Raw genomic sequence first — 18,197 nt, forward strand, 5'->3', positions numbered from 1 at the left:
TGCTTATTGAGGCATAGAAGAGTTCTCAGAGTAAAAAAAGTTTTCTGGTCCTTGAGATCTCAAAAAGGTCCTCTATTTGGATAAAAGTAAGTACAGTGGGGTGGTTGTCATTGCATAAGCTGATCTTGTATTTACATATCCCAGTTATGAAATAGCCTAATTGGGTTGTATGGCACAACTGGTCAGCTTTCATTACCTGGTATTTTAATAATACAAAATCTAATTTAAACTTCATGCATTTATTTGGATTTTAGATGGCCAAATCATGTCTCATATTATTAAAAAAGCTATGTGAATATGCCTATAGTTTATTCAATTATATTTTCATAAATTATGGACATTTCCCTAACCCATTTGATAACCATATATAATATGCTAATTATAGTATTGATATTACATATTTACAAAAGAGATGGCATCATATCCAGGCATAACATTTACATAAATGTTAGCGTAGATACGTGATATGTGCCATAATTTGTCCCCAAGCCTATGGCCTCCACCTCTTGGGCTTAACTTAGTTAAAGTATTGAAAAATTCGGGAGGCTTGAGATCAATTCGAGGTTTGTGTCAGATATGATAATTAAGTGGAGATTTCATACAAGTACTATAACTCTGTTTTCTAATAGTTTGGAACCGTCATGATTTTTTTAATGTCTTAAATGATGGATATTATGTGATCGTCAAGCCAAGCACATCACAATGTTTTTTATTTAATTTCATTAAATGTAATATTTATTCATTATTATTTTAGTGTATATTTATAATGATGGATATTATTGCATAATGACCTAGTGAATTATTAGGGACCATAATTCATTGATCACTAGTCTTTCAGTATGTTTTATAAATGTTCCTATTCGATAGATAATCAAGATCGAAATCAAACTATCTTGATATAATAACACTATCATACTTACATTATAAGTATGGCTGATGATATGGCCATTCGTGTGGAGACAATAAGGGCAAATGGTAGGTATTCTTTGGAAAAAGGGTCCAACGAAATATCTGTATGTAGGGTTGGACATTTAGGATCGTGGACCAATTTGACCAGACCAAAGCGGGACTGTAGGTCCTCCACTTGAGGCTGCACTGGTTTGTATATCATTCAATATTTTTAAAAATTTCCAAAAATATTAAATCCAACTCGACCTAGAGGTTTCTATTGAGCTCAACGTGGAAGCCATATATTTTACCATCTGTGGGAACCAACTTGGTGTAGAATATATTTAAAATTACTATGAACATAAATATTCTACTTTGACTCTGACATTGACTAGTGAACTTGACCAGATCGGGACCAGTCCAGACCGGATTGGGACCAAAAAAGAAAGGACCAGAACTGGACCAAATTTTAGGTAAGGTTTAGGTTTTTGCTAAAAGATCAGACTAGATCGGGACCATCAAACCGTATCTATAAGTAGTATTCACTGATCTTTTATCAAAAGGTCAATCAAGTTGATTCATATCCCATTTGTATTGGTGATCTATTGATGTAAGACACCACAGATATCTTGTTGATGGATGAGTATCATTGATTAGGGCTTAAGAGTCTCTAACCATGGGATTAGCTCATATATATATTAAGGAGTACACAAAGGCAAGAGTGGTCAAGAGAGGATCTTCCCCGACGTACTGGAAGACATAGACTTAAGGAAGAAAATGTAGCTAACTCGGTAGCGAGGTAGCGATTATATTGACGGAGTCGTTCTTCAATGATCTCTGTTACAAATGATAACTAATCGAATGAAGGATTAGGTCTGCACGCTTAATCATATCCTAATTTGTTTGAGAACCTCGCACAGATGAAGGATTATATATACAATGGTAACTGATGATGGTGAAGGTTCAATGAGAGAGTTTGAACGCTACTCGGTATCTTCTGAGGCATGAGGTGTAGCTTTGCACCTAACTGGCTGGAATCTTTACCTATCTATTGAGCTAATTTGATCATTAAATAGTTAACCTATGTATTGATATAAGTAATTAAAATTTTTGGCTAATAAGTTTTTATTGGGCACTAAAGTTATTGACTAGAACGATAAATAGGCGGAGAGGGGACACACTCACAAGTTCATAGGGGCATTGGTAGATATATTTTACTTGATGCGTTTTTAATAAAATCTTAAGTAAAAATATAAAAAGTGAAGGGGCACACATTTTTGGCACCGAAGCCAGCCGGAGCTAGATACCCACTGTCTTCCTTTCTGAGCTTTCTCCACTCATTTAAATGTTTGCCTGAGTTAGTGTTAAAAGGATCGGAGAGCAAGGTAAATACAAGAACTAAATTTTGGAGTGAAAAGATGTCTTATTTTTGCCTTCAAACTTAGCCCATTAGAGGGTACTAAATACTTATCATGTTTGATCATTGTTGCTCTTGATTGAACTGGCTATGATGAACTTAGGCCGAGATTTGCTCCAAAAATGTTTAATGCCAATCACTCTGTGTATTCTTCAACACTGCTAGAGGAGTTGAATCCAACCTTGTTAATCCACCCTGTCATATATAACCTGACATCATCATGCAACACGAAGGGCATTTTCCGTCAGCTAAGAAGAGAAATTCAGAAAGAGTAATACAAGTTGGGTAGTTTTATTCTAAACAAGTCCTAAATGTTGGAATAATCCCGATGAAGATGGAGATTGTGGGTTCTAAACTTGAAGCGTAGGAGTCGTTCTTCTGTTATTTTTGTGGTTTAGAGATAGATGCAGACAAAAACGTGGGAACATGGATCCACTTTTGAGTCAGTTATTTCCCTTCCTTTTCCCTAAAAATGTACGTTCCATTTCTTCTTATAATCAACAAGTCGAGAGTTTTTTTTGTCTCTTCTCTCTTAAAACCTCTCTCCCTCTCTCATTCTTCCACCATAAGAGGGTCTCTCCCAACTTCTGGTATCAGAGAAGAGAGGATCCTCAGGAGGTTTTTTCTTTCTCCAATTGAAACCACACCATGCCGAGAAGAGGTGAAGAGGTGTCTCAAGAAGGAGGAAGTTTTTCTGTCGAGCATGCCATCAACGGAGCTGGAAGTAGAGCACCTGGGGCAGGAGATGTGGCACCGCCATTGCTATTTCCTGTTCTAAAGAAGACCAACTACTTCTTGTGGGCTGATCGAATGGAGGCGTTGTTGGAAGCGCATGGATTATGGGAAGCGATTGAAGAAGAGACCAGGCCGAGGAAGAAGGATCGTAAGGCTCTCTCAAACGCAAATCAACATCAAGAAGTCTGCGAAGGAGATTTGGGAGGAGCTCAAGAAGAGAAATGTGGGTGTTGATTGTGTGCAGAAGGCTTGAATTCAAGGTCTGAAGAGAGATTTCAAAAATCTCAAGATGGGCAAGGACGAGTTCATCGACAACTTCTCTGGTAAACTCTCCAATATAGTGACGAAGTTAAGAAGCCTTTGAGAGGATATTACTGAAGCATCAGTAATAGGGAATTTACTCAGATCTACACTAGCGAAGTTTGATCCAATTACTTCAACATTGGAGCAGTTTGGTGATTTTGAGATGATGACTCTCAATGACGCAATTGGGCTGACGCCGCACGCTATCAAGGATCATCAACAACGTCACCCGCGCCGCGTGCCATCGACGTTAAAGACCGGGTGAAGATGCTCGAGTTATCATTTCTGTTTTTTGTCTCTCCCTCTCTCTCGTGTCGTTGCATTTTTCCCTTTCGCGTCGTCAAGTTTTGTCACCTTCGCGACGTGTTCGTCCGTCTGCCATTTTATCGTCAAGGGGCGGGGCCTTCTGTTGACCCTTTCCCCCTCGTCTCTCTCCCTTTTCTTTCCCCATTCCCTCATCTCTCCTTTGCTTTATGTCTCTTTCTTTATTTGTAATGGGGGGAGCCCATTTATAAGGGGCTCTGATAACTTGCATTCTTACTTCGAAATACATGCTTAATTTAACCATTTTAATGCATTCTTATCATGAAATCGATGAATGTTATCATGTTTTGTGGTCATTTTAAGAAAATCATGGCATTTAGACCTAAGTTCCTAAAACTTCATTAAAAGAGCTTTTTTCAATTTTTAAAATGTATTTTAGATGCCATAGAAATATAGAAAATTAAATTTCGAAACCAATGAAAAAAATCTCACTCAAAATGCATTTATATTTTAGGAGATATGATTTTTCAAAGGTTTAGGGCTTTTTCTTATATATATTCAAAATCCCAGGGGTATAACCGTAAAAAAAAGCCAACAAGCAGCCCATCTGACATGGCGCACGGGTGATAAGGACGCTGATGGGGCACACGTGGCAAAAGAAGATGGTGCCACGTGGTGCGCAGGTGGCGCACGCATGGCGCCGCATAGGGAAGTAACTTAGCTGTTGATATTGATGAATAGGGTAAGCTTAAATATTTGCTTCACTCTATGTTTCTCTTTCTCACAGGTGACGTGGCGCAAGGAGATGCGTCCGTTGCCTTCATCGGACGATAGAGGAAGCCCGAGGTACGGTGTACCTGGATACACCGTCTCACTTACAGCACTCTAGCTCGTGGCGTGCTCCCATTGGTCGAAGACTAAAGAAGCGGTGCAAAGAAGAAACCGTCGGATTTTAAATCCGACGGTCTAGATGGAGCAGCGGTTAAGCTTACCACGGCCTTTATCTCGGGGGATGACATGGCAATGTCATAACTACGCGATGAAAATCGGACGGCCCAGTCCAAACAGAAGTCTCTCTCTCCTCCCTCATCAGTTGTCAGAATGGGCGGCACTATCCCACGCGTCAGATTCAGATCTGACGGATGATATCTAAAGAACGCCAGCGCCTGCGCGTGACTGTCAGATCTGGCCCATCCAACGGCCAGATCTTCTCACAATCTGCGCTGATCGCAGATTCGACGGCGTGCGTAGCACGCGACTCTCTCTCCTCCATTTTTCTCTCTCTTCTCCCCTAAAACCCTAAAAATCGGGGTGATATGGTGATATCTGAGCCGTTGCGCAACTCAAAAGGGAGATCCGATGGCAGATAATCCTCGGGACCTCCCTTAACCCTATGTTCTTCATTTTTGGTTGAGATTATCCCGTTTTTGAGCTTGTTCTTGGAGATTTTTGAGAGTTCTTGAGAGATTTTCGACTTCATCTCTTGGCGGTGATCCTAGGGGCCTTCATGACGCGATCGAAGGAGAAAAACTCCTCCGACGAGTCACACAAACCCCGAGTACGTGTATTTCGTTGGACAAATTGTCCTTGCCTTCTCTCCTTGTGATTTCGTCGATTACAGCCTTGATCCGGCGCCGAATAGGGTCAAGAATCCATTGGACAGAGGGTTATCGATGAGAAACCCGACGGGAGCACTTTATATAGATTTAATTTCTCGTTTTAGATAGGATTAGGACCATAGTTTTCCTCAATATTATCGATCGCGCATCTTATCTTCATTCCACGATTTCTCCGTCGTTTCTAGTCCGATTCGCGCAATCTTGGGCTCATCAGAATGTTCGTTTCCTCTATTTTCTATCTATATATATATATATTCCTGTATATTATCTCATCTATTCTATCCCTCTAATCTCATAGAAATTTGATACCGATATCCGAGATTTTCCCATTTCAACACTAATTCCCTGTGGATTCGACCCGTACTCACCGTTATACTTGAATCTTAGTTTCAGTGAGTCGGAATTACAAATGTTTTTGACACGTGAGTGTGTGCACTAATCTTAATTAGCAACTAAAATGACCGTGCGCTCACGTCTCGTCAGGTCCCCCTAATGGACTCCCCTTTATGGCCCATGTAAGAGCCCATCGCTTCCCCCTTTATAAGGGAAGAGAGGGCACCCTAAGAAACTCAAACCAGGAGAAGTAGAAGGAACCTTGTTGTGTTTTTCATCCTGGTCTCCCTTCCTCATCGAGAGAGAATCACAGGGGAAGGAGGATGAGGGGTGTGGGAGGAAAGAAGGAAGAATTGGGTTGGGGATCGAATCTCCCCTTTCCCCCCAATTTTCTGCTCGATTGTGAGCGTCGTTGACCGTCCTGGGTGGTCGATGCTCACGCCCGAGACAAGACCTCATGCCCCTGGTATGCCACCATTGGGAATAAAAAGAATCGGATGAAACTCAGTTCGACTGTGAATTTTCTGGTCACAACGGCCAATTGTCGTAGCAATTAACTCGACGTCCCACTCCGGTCAACTTTCTGACGCGCTTGAGACACCGACGGATGCGATTCTCGATCGACCTTCTGTGGAGCTTCCATGGGGCAAACTCTCCTGTCCGTGTTGACCAATTTCCCAGACTAATGAATGTCGGACTGTCCGGTGAGTCTTCCACCAGATTTGACGGGTCGTAAGTTCACCAGACCCGCTGTTCCCAACAGGCCGGACGGACGGTCCAACTGATCGGGAAACTGCCATGGTCAATGGTTCTATCGTGCTAAGAGATGATCCACGCTATTAGCAGGGTAGACGTACCAGAACGAAGGACTCCTCCCCATGGTGGGCATCCATCATTGACAATTCTGGTTGGGAAAGGGTTACCGCCGGCGCTCTACCGCTGCCGGCTTGCCGATTCCCTACTAGGACGAAAGAACCTCCACGGCTGCTTGACTTCAGCGGGACTCTCTGTGTCCCTGACCAAATGCATCCATTCGTCGACTCACCTACGTGGCTCAACTTGCTCGTGCCGACGTGCCAAAGGACATTACTCGCGACATCGTCCAGCGCCTGCATGCACCCTCCTGTCAATAAGGATGCGAACGGGTCCAGAGCGCGCTTGAGCTGGTTCCCCGCGTCTTCCATTGTCCCTCCTCCTCCGACTTCTACGTACAGCTCCAGCACTGCGCTTGTCAAGCCGCCCTTAGCTCTCCGACGCCTCTTCGTCACACCCGCTCTGACCGCCACCAACTTTCGATGATCCTGCACGACTAGCCACGCCAATGATGAGCTACGCCGCCCTCTCCCGTTGTTCATTTATTTACTTCTTGTAGTGTACTTTTGTCTTGACTCCACCGCGGTCGGGCTAGGTAGGTGAGTGAGGCTTGAGAGAAACTACAACGTCTTTGAGTGTCTTACCGGTACGGACGAGACCGTCCGTTACGTGCGAGCCCTATGGAAAAATTCCATTTGGCCATAGAATCCTTCGTTGCTCTGACAAGGTTTGAGAGGCCATCGTCGTCGTCACCCGGCGACCCCGTCCAAGCCTGGAGCTCGGCGCCTCCCACTAGTCAGAGCCTGCATGTACAACACGTAGGACACTCATTTGCGCATCATAGTTACATCGACTCGTTAGGGTTTATCTGTCAAACGACAACCCTGTCGTAGTCCAATACCACCATCACTTATCGGCGCCGAACCATCATATTCGGTGTTGACCGCACGACGTCCTAGATGACGTCCGACATCATGGGTCATTGAAAGTACATCCGAGATCGTAAGGTAGAAGAAGAGGAGCAAGCTCTGCTGACACAAGCAATTGAGAAGAGCAAAGGTCGGAGTGAAAATTTGAAGAATGAAAGAGGCGAGAATTCAAGAGGACGCGGTAGAGGTCGCACTAGAGGACGTGGAAGAGGACGAGGCAAGAGCACTGGTGATCAAAGCAATGAGGGTGAGCGAAAGCCCTTCGACAAGTCCAAAATTCAAAGGTACAACTGTCAGAAGTTTGGACATTGCATCAGAGTGTCGCAATGAAAAGAAAGAGCGGACACTCAATGTAGCCCAAGCCGAAGTGGAGCCACCGACAATACTGATGGTTTTCATTGAAGAAATGGAGACATTACTCCTAGGAGTTAGTGAAGAATCGACAAGCGATGATCGCTGGTTTCTCGACACCGGAGCTACCAACCATATTATGGGCAAGAAATTTCTATTCCATGATCTTCAAGAAATGTCTGCCAGGACGGTTAGATTTGGAGATGACTCTAGAGTGGATATCCGTGGGAAAGGTAGTATCCACCTTGAGACGAAGATGAATGGATCTGTAATACTGGGTAATGTTCTATGTGTCCCTAAATTACGAACTAAAGTTCTCTCCCTTTGGTCAGCTAGACGACAATGGGTGTAAAATGGTGATGGAGAATGGAGGACTCACCATCCATAATTGTGAAGGAAGATTGTTGGCCAACGTCAAGAAGACAAAAGGAAGAATGTACCTGTTGAAGTTAAGTACAAAGAAGATGTGCTTATCAATACAAGAAGACCATGATGAAGCTTGGAGGTGGCATCAGAGGTTTTGCCATCTAAAACTCCAGTCGAAGCAAACTTTCAAAGAATCAGATAGTCGATTGTATTCCTACTTTGAAGATACGAGACAGTCTTTGCCAAGACTGTGTAGCTAGAAAGCAACATAAACAGCAATTTCCTTCCGCCTCCTCATTTAGATCAACTCGTCCACTTGAGCTAGTGCATGCAAATATATGCGGTCCTATTTCACCAGCGACAATCGGAGGAGGAAGGTAATTTATGTTATTAATTGATGATTTTTTGCGGCTAACTTGGGTATCGATACTAAGACAAAAGTCAGAAGCTCTTCGTATCTTTACCAAGTTGAAGGGGGGTTGTCTAAGAATAGATAGAGGAGGAGAATTTCTATCTAAAGAGTTTGCGGAGTTTTGCGACCAGCATGGCATCAAACGACATCTTACCTCCCCTTACACACCTCAACAAAACGGTGTGGTAGAGAGGAAGAATCAGACCATTATGTCTATGGTCCGAATCATGCTCAAGAGCAAGGACATGCCATTGCGGTTTTGGGGAGAAGCTGTCAACACGTGCGTCTACACGTTGAATCGATCACCGATGAAGAGCCTCGATGAAAAGACTCCTTATGAAGCATGGACGGGAAGGAAGTCAAATATGAGTCACCTGCGGGTATTTGGCTCAATTACTCATGTTAAGACGACGGGTGGAAATCAGAAGAAGCTTGATGATAGAGGAAAGCCTATGATTCTAATTGGCTATGAAACTGGTTCAAAGGCATATAGATGTTTTGATCTAGTAGAGAAGAAGATTCACGTGAGCAGGGATGTGATATTTGAAGAAGAACAAGAATGGAAGTGGAAGATCCAGAAAATGAAGAGAGTGGAGGTATGCTTAAAATTCCTGTTTTTTCTGAACCTGGTGATGATGAGATCCAAGGGGAGCGAATCCATTCCGATTTTTATGCTCAAGGATCAAGCAATGAAGAAGCTACACCTGAAGAGCAATCAGGACATCAAGGTTCATCCTCGTCAAACAAAACTCTAGTAAGATATAGAGAGCTGAATGAAGTCTATGAAGAATCAGATAGGATTCATCTTGATCCGGAGGAATGTATGTTGATCTCAAAGGAGCCACGATATCACATTGAAGCATGGAAAGAAGAAGAATAGAAGAAGGCCATGATAGAAGAGATGGAAGTCATTGAAAGAAATAAGACATGGGAACTTGTCCCTCTGCCATCTGGATGTAAGCCTATCGGTCTCAAATGGGTTTAAAAAGTAAAGAAAAGTCCGAATGGATAAATTCTACGCTACAAAGCAAGATTGGTCGCTAAAGGTTATGTTCAAAACTCGGTATTGATGTTAACAAAGTTTTTGCTCCTGTTGCAAGAATGGAGACGATACGAGTATTGATGGCCTTGGCAGCACAAGAAGGGTGAAAATTACATCATCTAGATGTTAAATCAGCTTTTCTAAATGGCGAGTTAGAAGAAGAAGTTTATGCTAGACAACCAGAAGGCTTTGTGCAGAAAGGAAAATAGCATCTCGTGTTGAAGCTGAAGAAGGCGTTATATGGGCTCAAACAAGCACAAAGGGCATGGAATGTGAAGCTAGATAAGACCCTTATCTCACTTGGTTTCACTAGAATCATGCAAGATCATGTCGTTTATATGAAGCACACCGTCGATCTTGTACTATTAGTCGGCGTTTATGTCGATGATCTGATCGTGACTGGATCAAAGGAGGATGATATTAATAAGTTCAAGGAAGAAATGAAGAAGAAATTTGAGATGAGTGATCTTGGATTGCTCAGCTCATATCTTGGCATAGAAGTACGTCAGAAGCACGGGGAGATATGGCTTAGTCAAAAAGCCTATGCTCTAAAGATTTTGGAGCATACCGCCATGAAATAAAGCAATGCGGTACAAAGCCCTCTCGAAGCGAGACAAAAATTCGGCTGTAACGCGACTTCTCCACTAGTTAACTCTACTGAATTCCGGAACATAATTGGATACTTGAGGTATTTGACTCATACCAGACCCGACTTGATGTATTCAATTGGGATTTTGAGCAGGCATATGGAGAAACCTACATGTCTGGAATCAAGAAAATTCTCAGATACATAAAAGGCACCTTGGACTTGGGACTTATCTATAAGAAGAGAGATGAAGAATATAACTGATCAGATATAGTGATTCTGATCATGCCGGAGATGTGGATGATAGAAAGAGTACTTCGAGTATGGCATTTTATCTCGGAGGGAACTTAATTTCTTGGTATTCAAAGAAACATAAAGTAATTGCACTATCTTCGTGTGAAGCAGAGTACATCGCTATCACTGGAGCAGCATGTCAAGGAATATGGCTAGCACGTCTAGTTGCAGAATTGAAGAAAACGAAAGAGAAGATGGTGCAGTTAATCGCAGATAATAAATCTGCCATAGCTTTTAGCAAGAACCCGGTACTTCATGGTCAATCAAAGCACATTAAAACAAGGTTTCATTTTATCAAAACATGCCTAGAAGAAAAGAAGGTTAGCCTGCATTATGTTAGTTATGAAGACCAGATAGCAGATTTGTTTACAAAGTCTTTGGGAAGGATCAAGTTCGTGAAACTTCGTCTTCGACTTGGCATCGTTTCTGTTCGAGAGATGCATCAAGATTATGGGGGAGATTGTTGGACTAATCCCGATGAAGATGGAGATCGTGGGTTCTAAACTTGAAGCGTAGGTGTCGTTCTTCTGTTTTTTCTGTGGTTTAGAGATAGATGCGGACAAAAACATGGGGACATGGATTCACGTTTGAGTCAGTTATTTCCCTTCCCTTTCCCTATAAATGTATGTTCCATTTCTTCTTAAAATCAACAAGTCGAGAGTTTTTTTTGTCTCTTTTCTCTCAAAACCTCTCTCCCGCTCTCATTCTTCCACCGTAAGTGGGTCTCTCCCAACACTAAATTCATGTAGCATCGTGATCGCCATCAGCAGTCAACGGAGATTGTGAGAGGACATCCTTGTGACCAGCCTGTCCATCTTCTTCTTTTCCTTGATGAGAATCAGTTGTTCGAACACGCACCAGGGGAAGCTGAGGAAGTGTGGGCGTTTCAACCCCTCATTGAAGCAGCGCCAGTAGTCGGGATGGTACGTGACGTGGTACCAAGCTGACGCCTTGGCCAGCTTATTAAACTCTTCTCCGTTGCCATCCTCGCCCACGCTGCGGCGCTGGAACCACTCCCTGACTTCCTTCTTCAGCGCTTTTATGGCCAGGCGTATCGAGTCATAGTCCTTGCGCGCGCTGAAGCCCTTGACAGACTTGGCCGGCCAGCCAAAGAGAATCTCCGCCTCCGTCTTGACTCCGAAGTGTTCGATGTGATTCCCCAGCTTGAAGTCGTACTCTTCCTTGTACATAGCCGCCTCGTCAACGTGGGTCTCGAAGCCCTCCACCACCATATCCTTGTCGTAGAATCTGATGGCCTGGCTATGGGTGAACTCCGGCACGATCATGCTTGAAGAGCTGAGGTCTTTGACGGCATTGAAGAGCTTGCCGATCACACTTTTCGACGTGAACGTCGGCTTGTCGAGTTTCTCCATGAAGTCTGGAAATTCCTTCGCTGTCAGCGATGGCAGGATCACCGCGGGCACCCCTGTCTTGGGAAAGTCGACAGTGATGGAGAAGAGCCTGGCCAGTTCTCTGCACTGGGGGCTCATCGCCTTCTGAGGCTCTCTGTCTGCGAATACGGTGTGCGCGTTAGCAATGACCCCCATGCTATCATTCACCAGGTAGTTTGCAAAGTATTCTTCCACGTCCTGCGCAGAAACTCAGCAAGTTTCTTCTTCTGTTTGGGTTCTAAAGTTTAGAATGGTGTTTTTGAGAGAGGGAGAGAGTAGAAATACCTCCATGGAAATCTCGCGGTCAAGATAAACTTGCCGAGAGGGAGTGTAGTCCATGGGTTCAACCTGGCAGGGGGGTATCAGCTCGGGATCCCAGCAGACAAAGTAAATATCTCCGTCCAGATCGCTCCCGGAACACTCGTTGGGATGGGGTCTTCGGTGAACAAAGCAAAGATCAATCAAAGTTACTAACATAAAAGGGTAAAAAAGAAGGAAAGAAGGAAGAAAGATGAACAAGACCTGTGGCCCTTTTGAGGGAAGACGACGCAATCGACCAAGTGGCACAGCCGGGGCACATCTACGGCCTGAAGCATGCGGACATCGCCAGGGTGGAGGCAAGGGTTCTTCACGACTACCAACTTCCCGGTAACGACAGTTCTACCGCTGCTGCAGCTCTGAAGAGCAGACAAGGAAGAAGAAGAAGAAGAAGAAGAGATCTGGACGAAGACTTGGCCGTACTCGAGAGTTCTGGTCTCATCAAGGCAGCCCATCATAGCCCGGCCCAAGGGGAGAAAATTTCTGCTCCTGGTCCGCAGCTCGTTGAGCTTGGCCGCCCTGAAAGCCCTGAGCATCATAGACATGAAGGGCTCCTCTCCCGGCCTGTACCCGCAGGAAAGCATCATCTTCTTCAGAAGCCCGGCCATCTCCCCGGCATTAATGGCGTCGAGGAGCTCCAGCGCTCTGACCGGGTCCGTCTGCGTCTCTTCCAGCTTCGCCACCAGCTCCGCCTGCTTCCTCACGAAGACCTCGTCCCGCACGCCGAGCGTCGACAGCAGGTTGATCAGCTGCCGGTTCAGAAAGCAAGTCTGCGGCTTGCTGTACGCCAGCACGTCCAGCTTCGTGTTGCTCGACTCGAACTTCTCCATGCTCTTCCGCAGAGAGAGCTTCGTTGTGCACGTCGGGTCGACGGCGACGACCCCTTTGAACCCGCCGTACCTTATCTGGAACGCCGACGGGACCCCCCCGTTGAGCTCGCATTTGTCCGCCACCTGCGCCGCGAAGGCCGCCGATATCCTGCCGATCCCGTCGGAGAAGACAAGCCCGTCGGCGCTCTCCACGGCGGGGATCATCTCCGCCTTGCGCCTGGGCACGGACAGCGTCTCCGTCGACGACCCGAAAGACTGCCCCAGCCGCGCCGCGTACTTGGCCACGTTCCTGATCCGGCTAAAGTCCTCCATCCAGCGTCTCACGCCCTCCGCCGTCAGCTCCGCCGTCGACGCGAACATCCACACCGACCCTTCCTTGAGCTGGCTCGCCGAGAACGCCAAGAACTCGAACCCGCTTGTTCCCGACGGAAATCCCGTTCCGTAGCACCGACCGCAGCCTCCGGTAGAGCTGGGTCTGCCCGCCCTGGCGCGGCTGCAGGTCCACGGATCGCAGCCTCTCGCCCTGCTCGTCCACGAAGGAGACTCTCATGAAATCCTCCAGGCGGTCGGCGAAGTGGCGGATGACGCGGTTGGAGACGTTGACGTCGGGTCCTTAGAAGTAGACCTTGGTCGGGGTGATCTGGGCGCCGTGGACGTGGACCAGCCCGGGCGGGAGCGCCGCCCGGCTCGGCATCCGACAGAGCGGGGTCTTGAGCAGCTTCTCGTACTGCCCGACCAGCCAGCCGACCGGGTCCAGGACGCAGGTCTTGGAATAGGACAGCCGGTCTAGCCCTCGGTCGACGATCTACCGGCAATGGAGCCCCGGGTTCACCAGCTTGAAGAACCTGGCGTCCAGGGTGGGTCCAGAGAGGATCCCGTTCTGCACCAGGTGGTTCACCCTGAAGAGGACGTCGTAGGGCAGAGGGCTCCCCTCCTCTTCCCCGACCACGGCCGGGGGACGGACGACGGGGACGAGTTCCAAGTCCTGCGAGTAGGACCGGCCCGCCTCGAGTTGCAGAGGAGACTCGACGTGTTTAACGAAGGGGAAGTCCTGGGCCAGGTCCGGCGGGCTGGCGCCGGCGGGGAGTTGCAGATGGACGGCGGAGGCCTGCCCGATGGCGCAGCCATCCGTTAAATCGACGGCTCGGATCCATCTCTGGTCGTGGTCGGGGTCACAAAAGTAGCTGTAGCGAGGGTCCTCGAACGCGACCATGGCGAAGAGCTCCTGTATCGTGAAGATCTTCGGCGCAGCCACCACCTTTTTTTCATTCGCAGTTAAAAATTACTCCCGGAAGTTCAAATTAATCGTAGATTTCGGGATTACCAGGAAGAGAAGGGAGTCCTTGCGGTGGCGAATCTCCCAGATGCACTCGTAAGTGTACTCAAGCTTGTACTGGCGCCCTCTGAAGGAGAGGAAGAAGAGGAGCTTCCTGAGGTTCCGGCTGAAGCTGCAACGAACGTTCCCGCAGGCGAAGAGGACGGAGAGGCGGTCGCGGGAGAGAGGGCAGCCGAGGTAGAGGGCGGCCCCGCCAAGCTCGAACATGGGCACCCTCGGCCTGGGCACGATGTCCTGGGCCGGCCTGACGGTCAATCGATAGTAACCAAAGCTCAGGCCCGACGATGACTCCGCCTTCTGCTTGATCAACTCCGCCGAGCTCCCCGTCGTGAACTGAACGATGGCGAAGCCCTTGACGGGCGATCGAGGGCCTTTCTGGGCGCGGAGCTTGACGGCGAAGACGGTGCCCTCTCCGGTGTAGCGCTCGAGGAACTCCTTCACCTCGCTGGCGTCGCTGTTGCGGGGGAAACCCAAGATGTTCAGCGTCCTGCTTCCCATCTTCCTCCGCCGATCGAGCAAGATCAGTCTCAACTCTCAACTCTCAACTCTCAACTCTCAACTCTCAACTATCAATAAGAGGAATCGGAATGAATACCGAGTCGCCTCCATAGCAGTAGCTCTGCCACCTGTGACAGAACCTCCCACAGCGTGGGAATTGGGAAAGGTACGCTGTCAGGCTTTTCTTTTCAGATTTTTTGGTCCGGTCCCGGTTTTCAAAACAATAGTTCATAAAGACGCCACGTTTCTCACTTTCTATGTACTAAAAAATAAACGGCATTATGGTTTATTTTCCCAAATAAGGCTGCCGTATGAGTTGCATGGTTGGTTTGATGAGCTTATGTGTCAGTCCATGGAGTAAAGATAGAATATTTTGCTTCGTAGATATTCAAATGGCACGTTGCTGGATTCATTCTTTACTGAGTTCAATCATCTAAATATGTGAACTGCAAAACATTTTCTTCCATTGTAGGTTAATGATATCACGTCTTTGCAATTTATATTTGAAAATGATGATTCTCGCACAAAATATAATAAGGGGGAAATAAATATTGAGTGACACTAAGAAAGGATAAAATTTGTGTGACAACCTCAAATCTATGAGACATTTTCATGCCAATGTCCAAATGTTTGGAAGGGATGTTTTACAAACTATTGGGTCATAATCTGAACTCACAAAGCAATTCGCTGAGAACATGAAAATCAAACGTACAGATGTGCCAGATAATTTGTTTTTCAGTGAATGAAGGGATGAGAGTATTTGTAATTTTAAGTCATAAAAATAAACTAAACTTAGACGGGTCCCTTAATTTTTCTAGAGAAGGGAGTGAACTTACCTCAAATAAAAACTAAATAGATCAGAAAACTATGTGTAGAATTTTAGAATCTTCCTTTTAGCTTATATCAAAGTACACTAGAGTGACCATGTTCCACTTATATCTTGGGATCTACTATGAAGAATTATGTACTGGGAAGTTGGGTCGATGATGATTAATGGTGTTTAAAATATGAAATATATGTTGAGTTACGTGCCTTGGTTCAACCCTGGAAAACATGGTTTCCATGATGCAGAAGCCTGTAATCAATTCACAATCGATCTATAATATCATACATCACATGTACCTCATGGGGAACTTATTCCACCATTGACCTCTTATCTTTGAGATGCTCTTGGTTCAACCATGGAAAACATGGTTTCCATGATGCAGAAGTGTGTAATCAATTCACAATCAATCTATAATATCATACATCACATGTACCTCATGGGGAACTTGTTCCACCATAGCGTTCTTGTAGTCGCTAACCCAACATCCAGGCTCCCTCTTCTGACATTCAGCGATTTTGCCCTAACTTTTTCTAGAAAGCTCGGATCGAGGTGATTTTTGTTCCATTGGATTCAGAAGGTCTTAATCTATAGGAATCAACTAAAAGAACGCTATCAACAGATTCCTAAAGGCTCCGACTCGAAGCTTTTGATTCCCAAGAGGTTAGTTTCTCTATCCGAATTTTAATTTCAATATATCTCGTAATTCAAATGCGCTAAATATTTCGAATATACACTCCATCTGTTCGTCTCGACGAGGAGCATCATTTTATTTTATTACTTTGACATGAATTTTCTTTTTTAATCGTATATTTTGATCGCAAATTTTGTCTCCCCGAATACACTAGCTCGCAGCCCGCAATCCAATGCAGGCTGCAGAGCCACATGGATGCCCGCCTGACGTGGATGCCACGTCGGTGGGCCACCGAGCACTCGATGCCCATGTGGACGTGATTTCAGGGTCCATTACCCTTCTAATGGACCCTACTCCGTCCACGTCAGCCGTCGGGGGCGTCCACGCCGTCCGATCCGCCAGCGTGGACGCACCCAACGGTCTCTTAAAAACCAAAAACGACCAAAAGAAACAAAAAAAGGAAAAGTCAGAAAAAATCAAAAAAAGTAACCTCGGCAGCCGAGCAGCCGCCATCCGAGTCCATCTGGACCGTCGCGAACGCCACATGTTGCGATCGCGATGGTCCAATAGATTGACCATCAGTGGATCGGGCGACGGTTCAAAAAATTGAGCCGTAGGCATTAAGCGCCAACGGCTCAATAAAGACACCTTTATGTCTCAAAACTGGCTCCCTCTCACATCAGATCCGACGGCCAAAAATGAATCAATTTTCAAAATCAATACAATTTGGACCGTCGGATCAGCCACGTCAGCCCTTGAGAGTGAAGCACATAATGGCGCCGGCAACGCATTAAATGCGTTCCCGGTAAGCGCACCCCCTTAGCCGCCCATCATTGTTGACCGGTCCAAGCCGACGACCGATGCTCCTTTAGTACATCAATCAGACGGCGGCAATTCGTCCACGCAATCACCACATCATCATTCCGAAGACCATGTTGATGTGGCGTCTATTGACCGGACCAACTCGGCTGAGTCACTCCGAGTCGACCTGGTCGACTCGGATGACCCAAACCGAGTCAAACAGGCTGGCAACGACCAAGTCGACTTGGTCGACTCGCCCGACTCGGTCGGGAGGGCCCGATCCGACCGGATCAACTCGGCAGGTGCTGACCGAGTCAATTTGGCGTGACTGGCCGATTCGACCAGATCGACTCGGCCGATTTAGACCAAGTATATCTGATCGACTCGGTCAAACCGGCCCAAGTCAGCCTAGTTGCATCGGCCCAAGTCAACAGGGTTGACTTGATCCGCGCATACCAGGTTGACCAAGTAGACATTGACCGTGCCAACCCAGTTTGACTCGGTCATACTGACCAAGCCAACACTGTTGACTTGGTCAAACCTACACATGTTGACCACAAGGTCAACACTGACCAAGGTAACCTAGTTGACTTGGTTAACCTTGAGCATATTGACCACTTTGTCAATACTGACCATGTCGCCCAGCTTGACTCGGTCAACCTTGATTGTGCTGATCCCGTTGACTTGATCAAACGTGACTGTGTAGATCAGGCTGACTCGTACCATGTTGACCAGGTTGACTTGGTGAACGCCGTTACATCTGATCCTGACGACCAGGTCAACTCGATCAACCTGGAACGAGTTTCAGACTTCGAACCTTCGGACGTCCAGAGCCTATCCGACTCGGGTACTCTGCCCATCTCCTCTACTGATCGGATTGGGACGAACGGGCCAGTCTGAAATATCTCCATTGAACAATCCTCGGGGAGACCATCATCGATGACCTGGGCGGCGAATGTGGTAGGGACTACGCACACAGCTGCCACCCAATCCCTCCCCAAGATCACACTTCCTCCACTTTACGATGACACGACTCCAAAGCGGGGTTACATTGACCCGGAGGGGGTGAGAGTTGTCGCCTTCTCGAAGGAGAAAGTCTTGCGAATGGCTACACCATTTGCCTACACTTTGATAGGGCGATTCGCGACCAAGCGCCCCCTCATCGACGATATCATGAGGGTTTATGTAGCGCCTGGGAACTTCATCGGTCCGGT

The 18,197-nt window shown here is 46.4% G+C and overlaps 1 protein-coding gene across 1 annotated transcript; it reads right to left on the reverse strand.

The window, feature by feature from the left end:
* Positions 1 to 10,962: 10,962 nt before the first annotated feature.
* LOC144713739 (putative RNA-dependent RNA polymerase 1) lies at positions 10,963 to 14,897 on the reverse strand. Its single transcript, XM_078588417.1, is given in 5 exon segments — positions 10,963 to 11,941; positions 12,029 to 12,179; positions 12,266 to 13,302; positions 13,304 to 14,149; positions 14,216 to 14,897. Coding segments are annotated over 5 exon segments (3,363 nt in total). The 5' UTR covers positions 14,726 to 14,897; the 3' UTR covers positions 10,963 to 11,122.
* Between the last annotated feature and the right edge of the window lie 3,300 nt (positions 14,898 to 18,197).

Source organism: Wolffia australiana, chromosome 16 (assembly GCF_029677425.1).
Source record: "Wolffia australiana isolate 7733 chromosome 16, ASM2967742v1".
NCBI classification, from domain to species: domain Eukaryota; kingdom Viridiplantae; phylum Streptophyta; class Magnoliopsida; order Alismatales; family Araceae; genus Wolffia; species Wolffia australiana.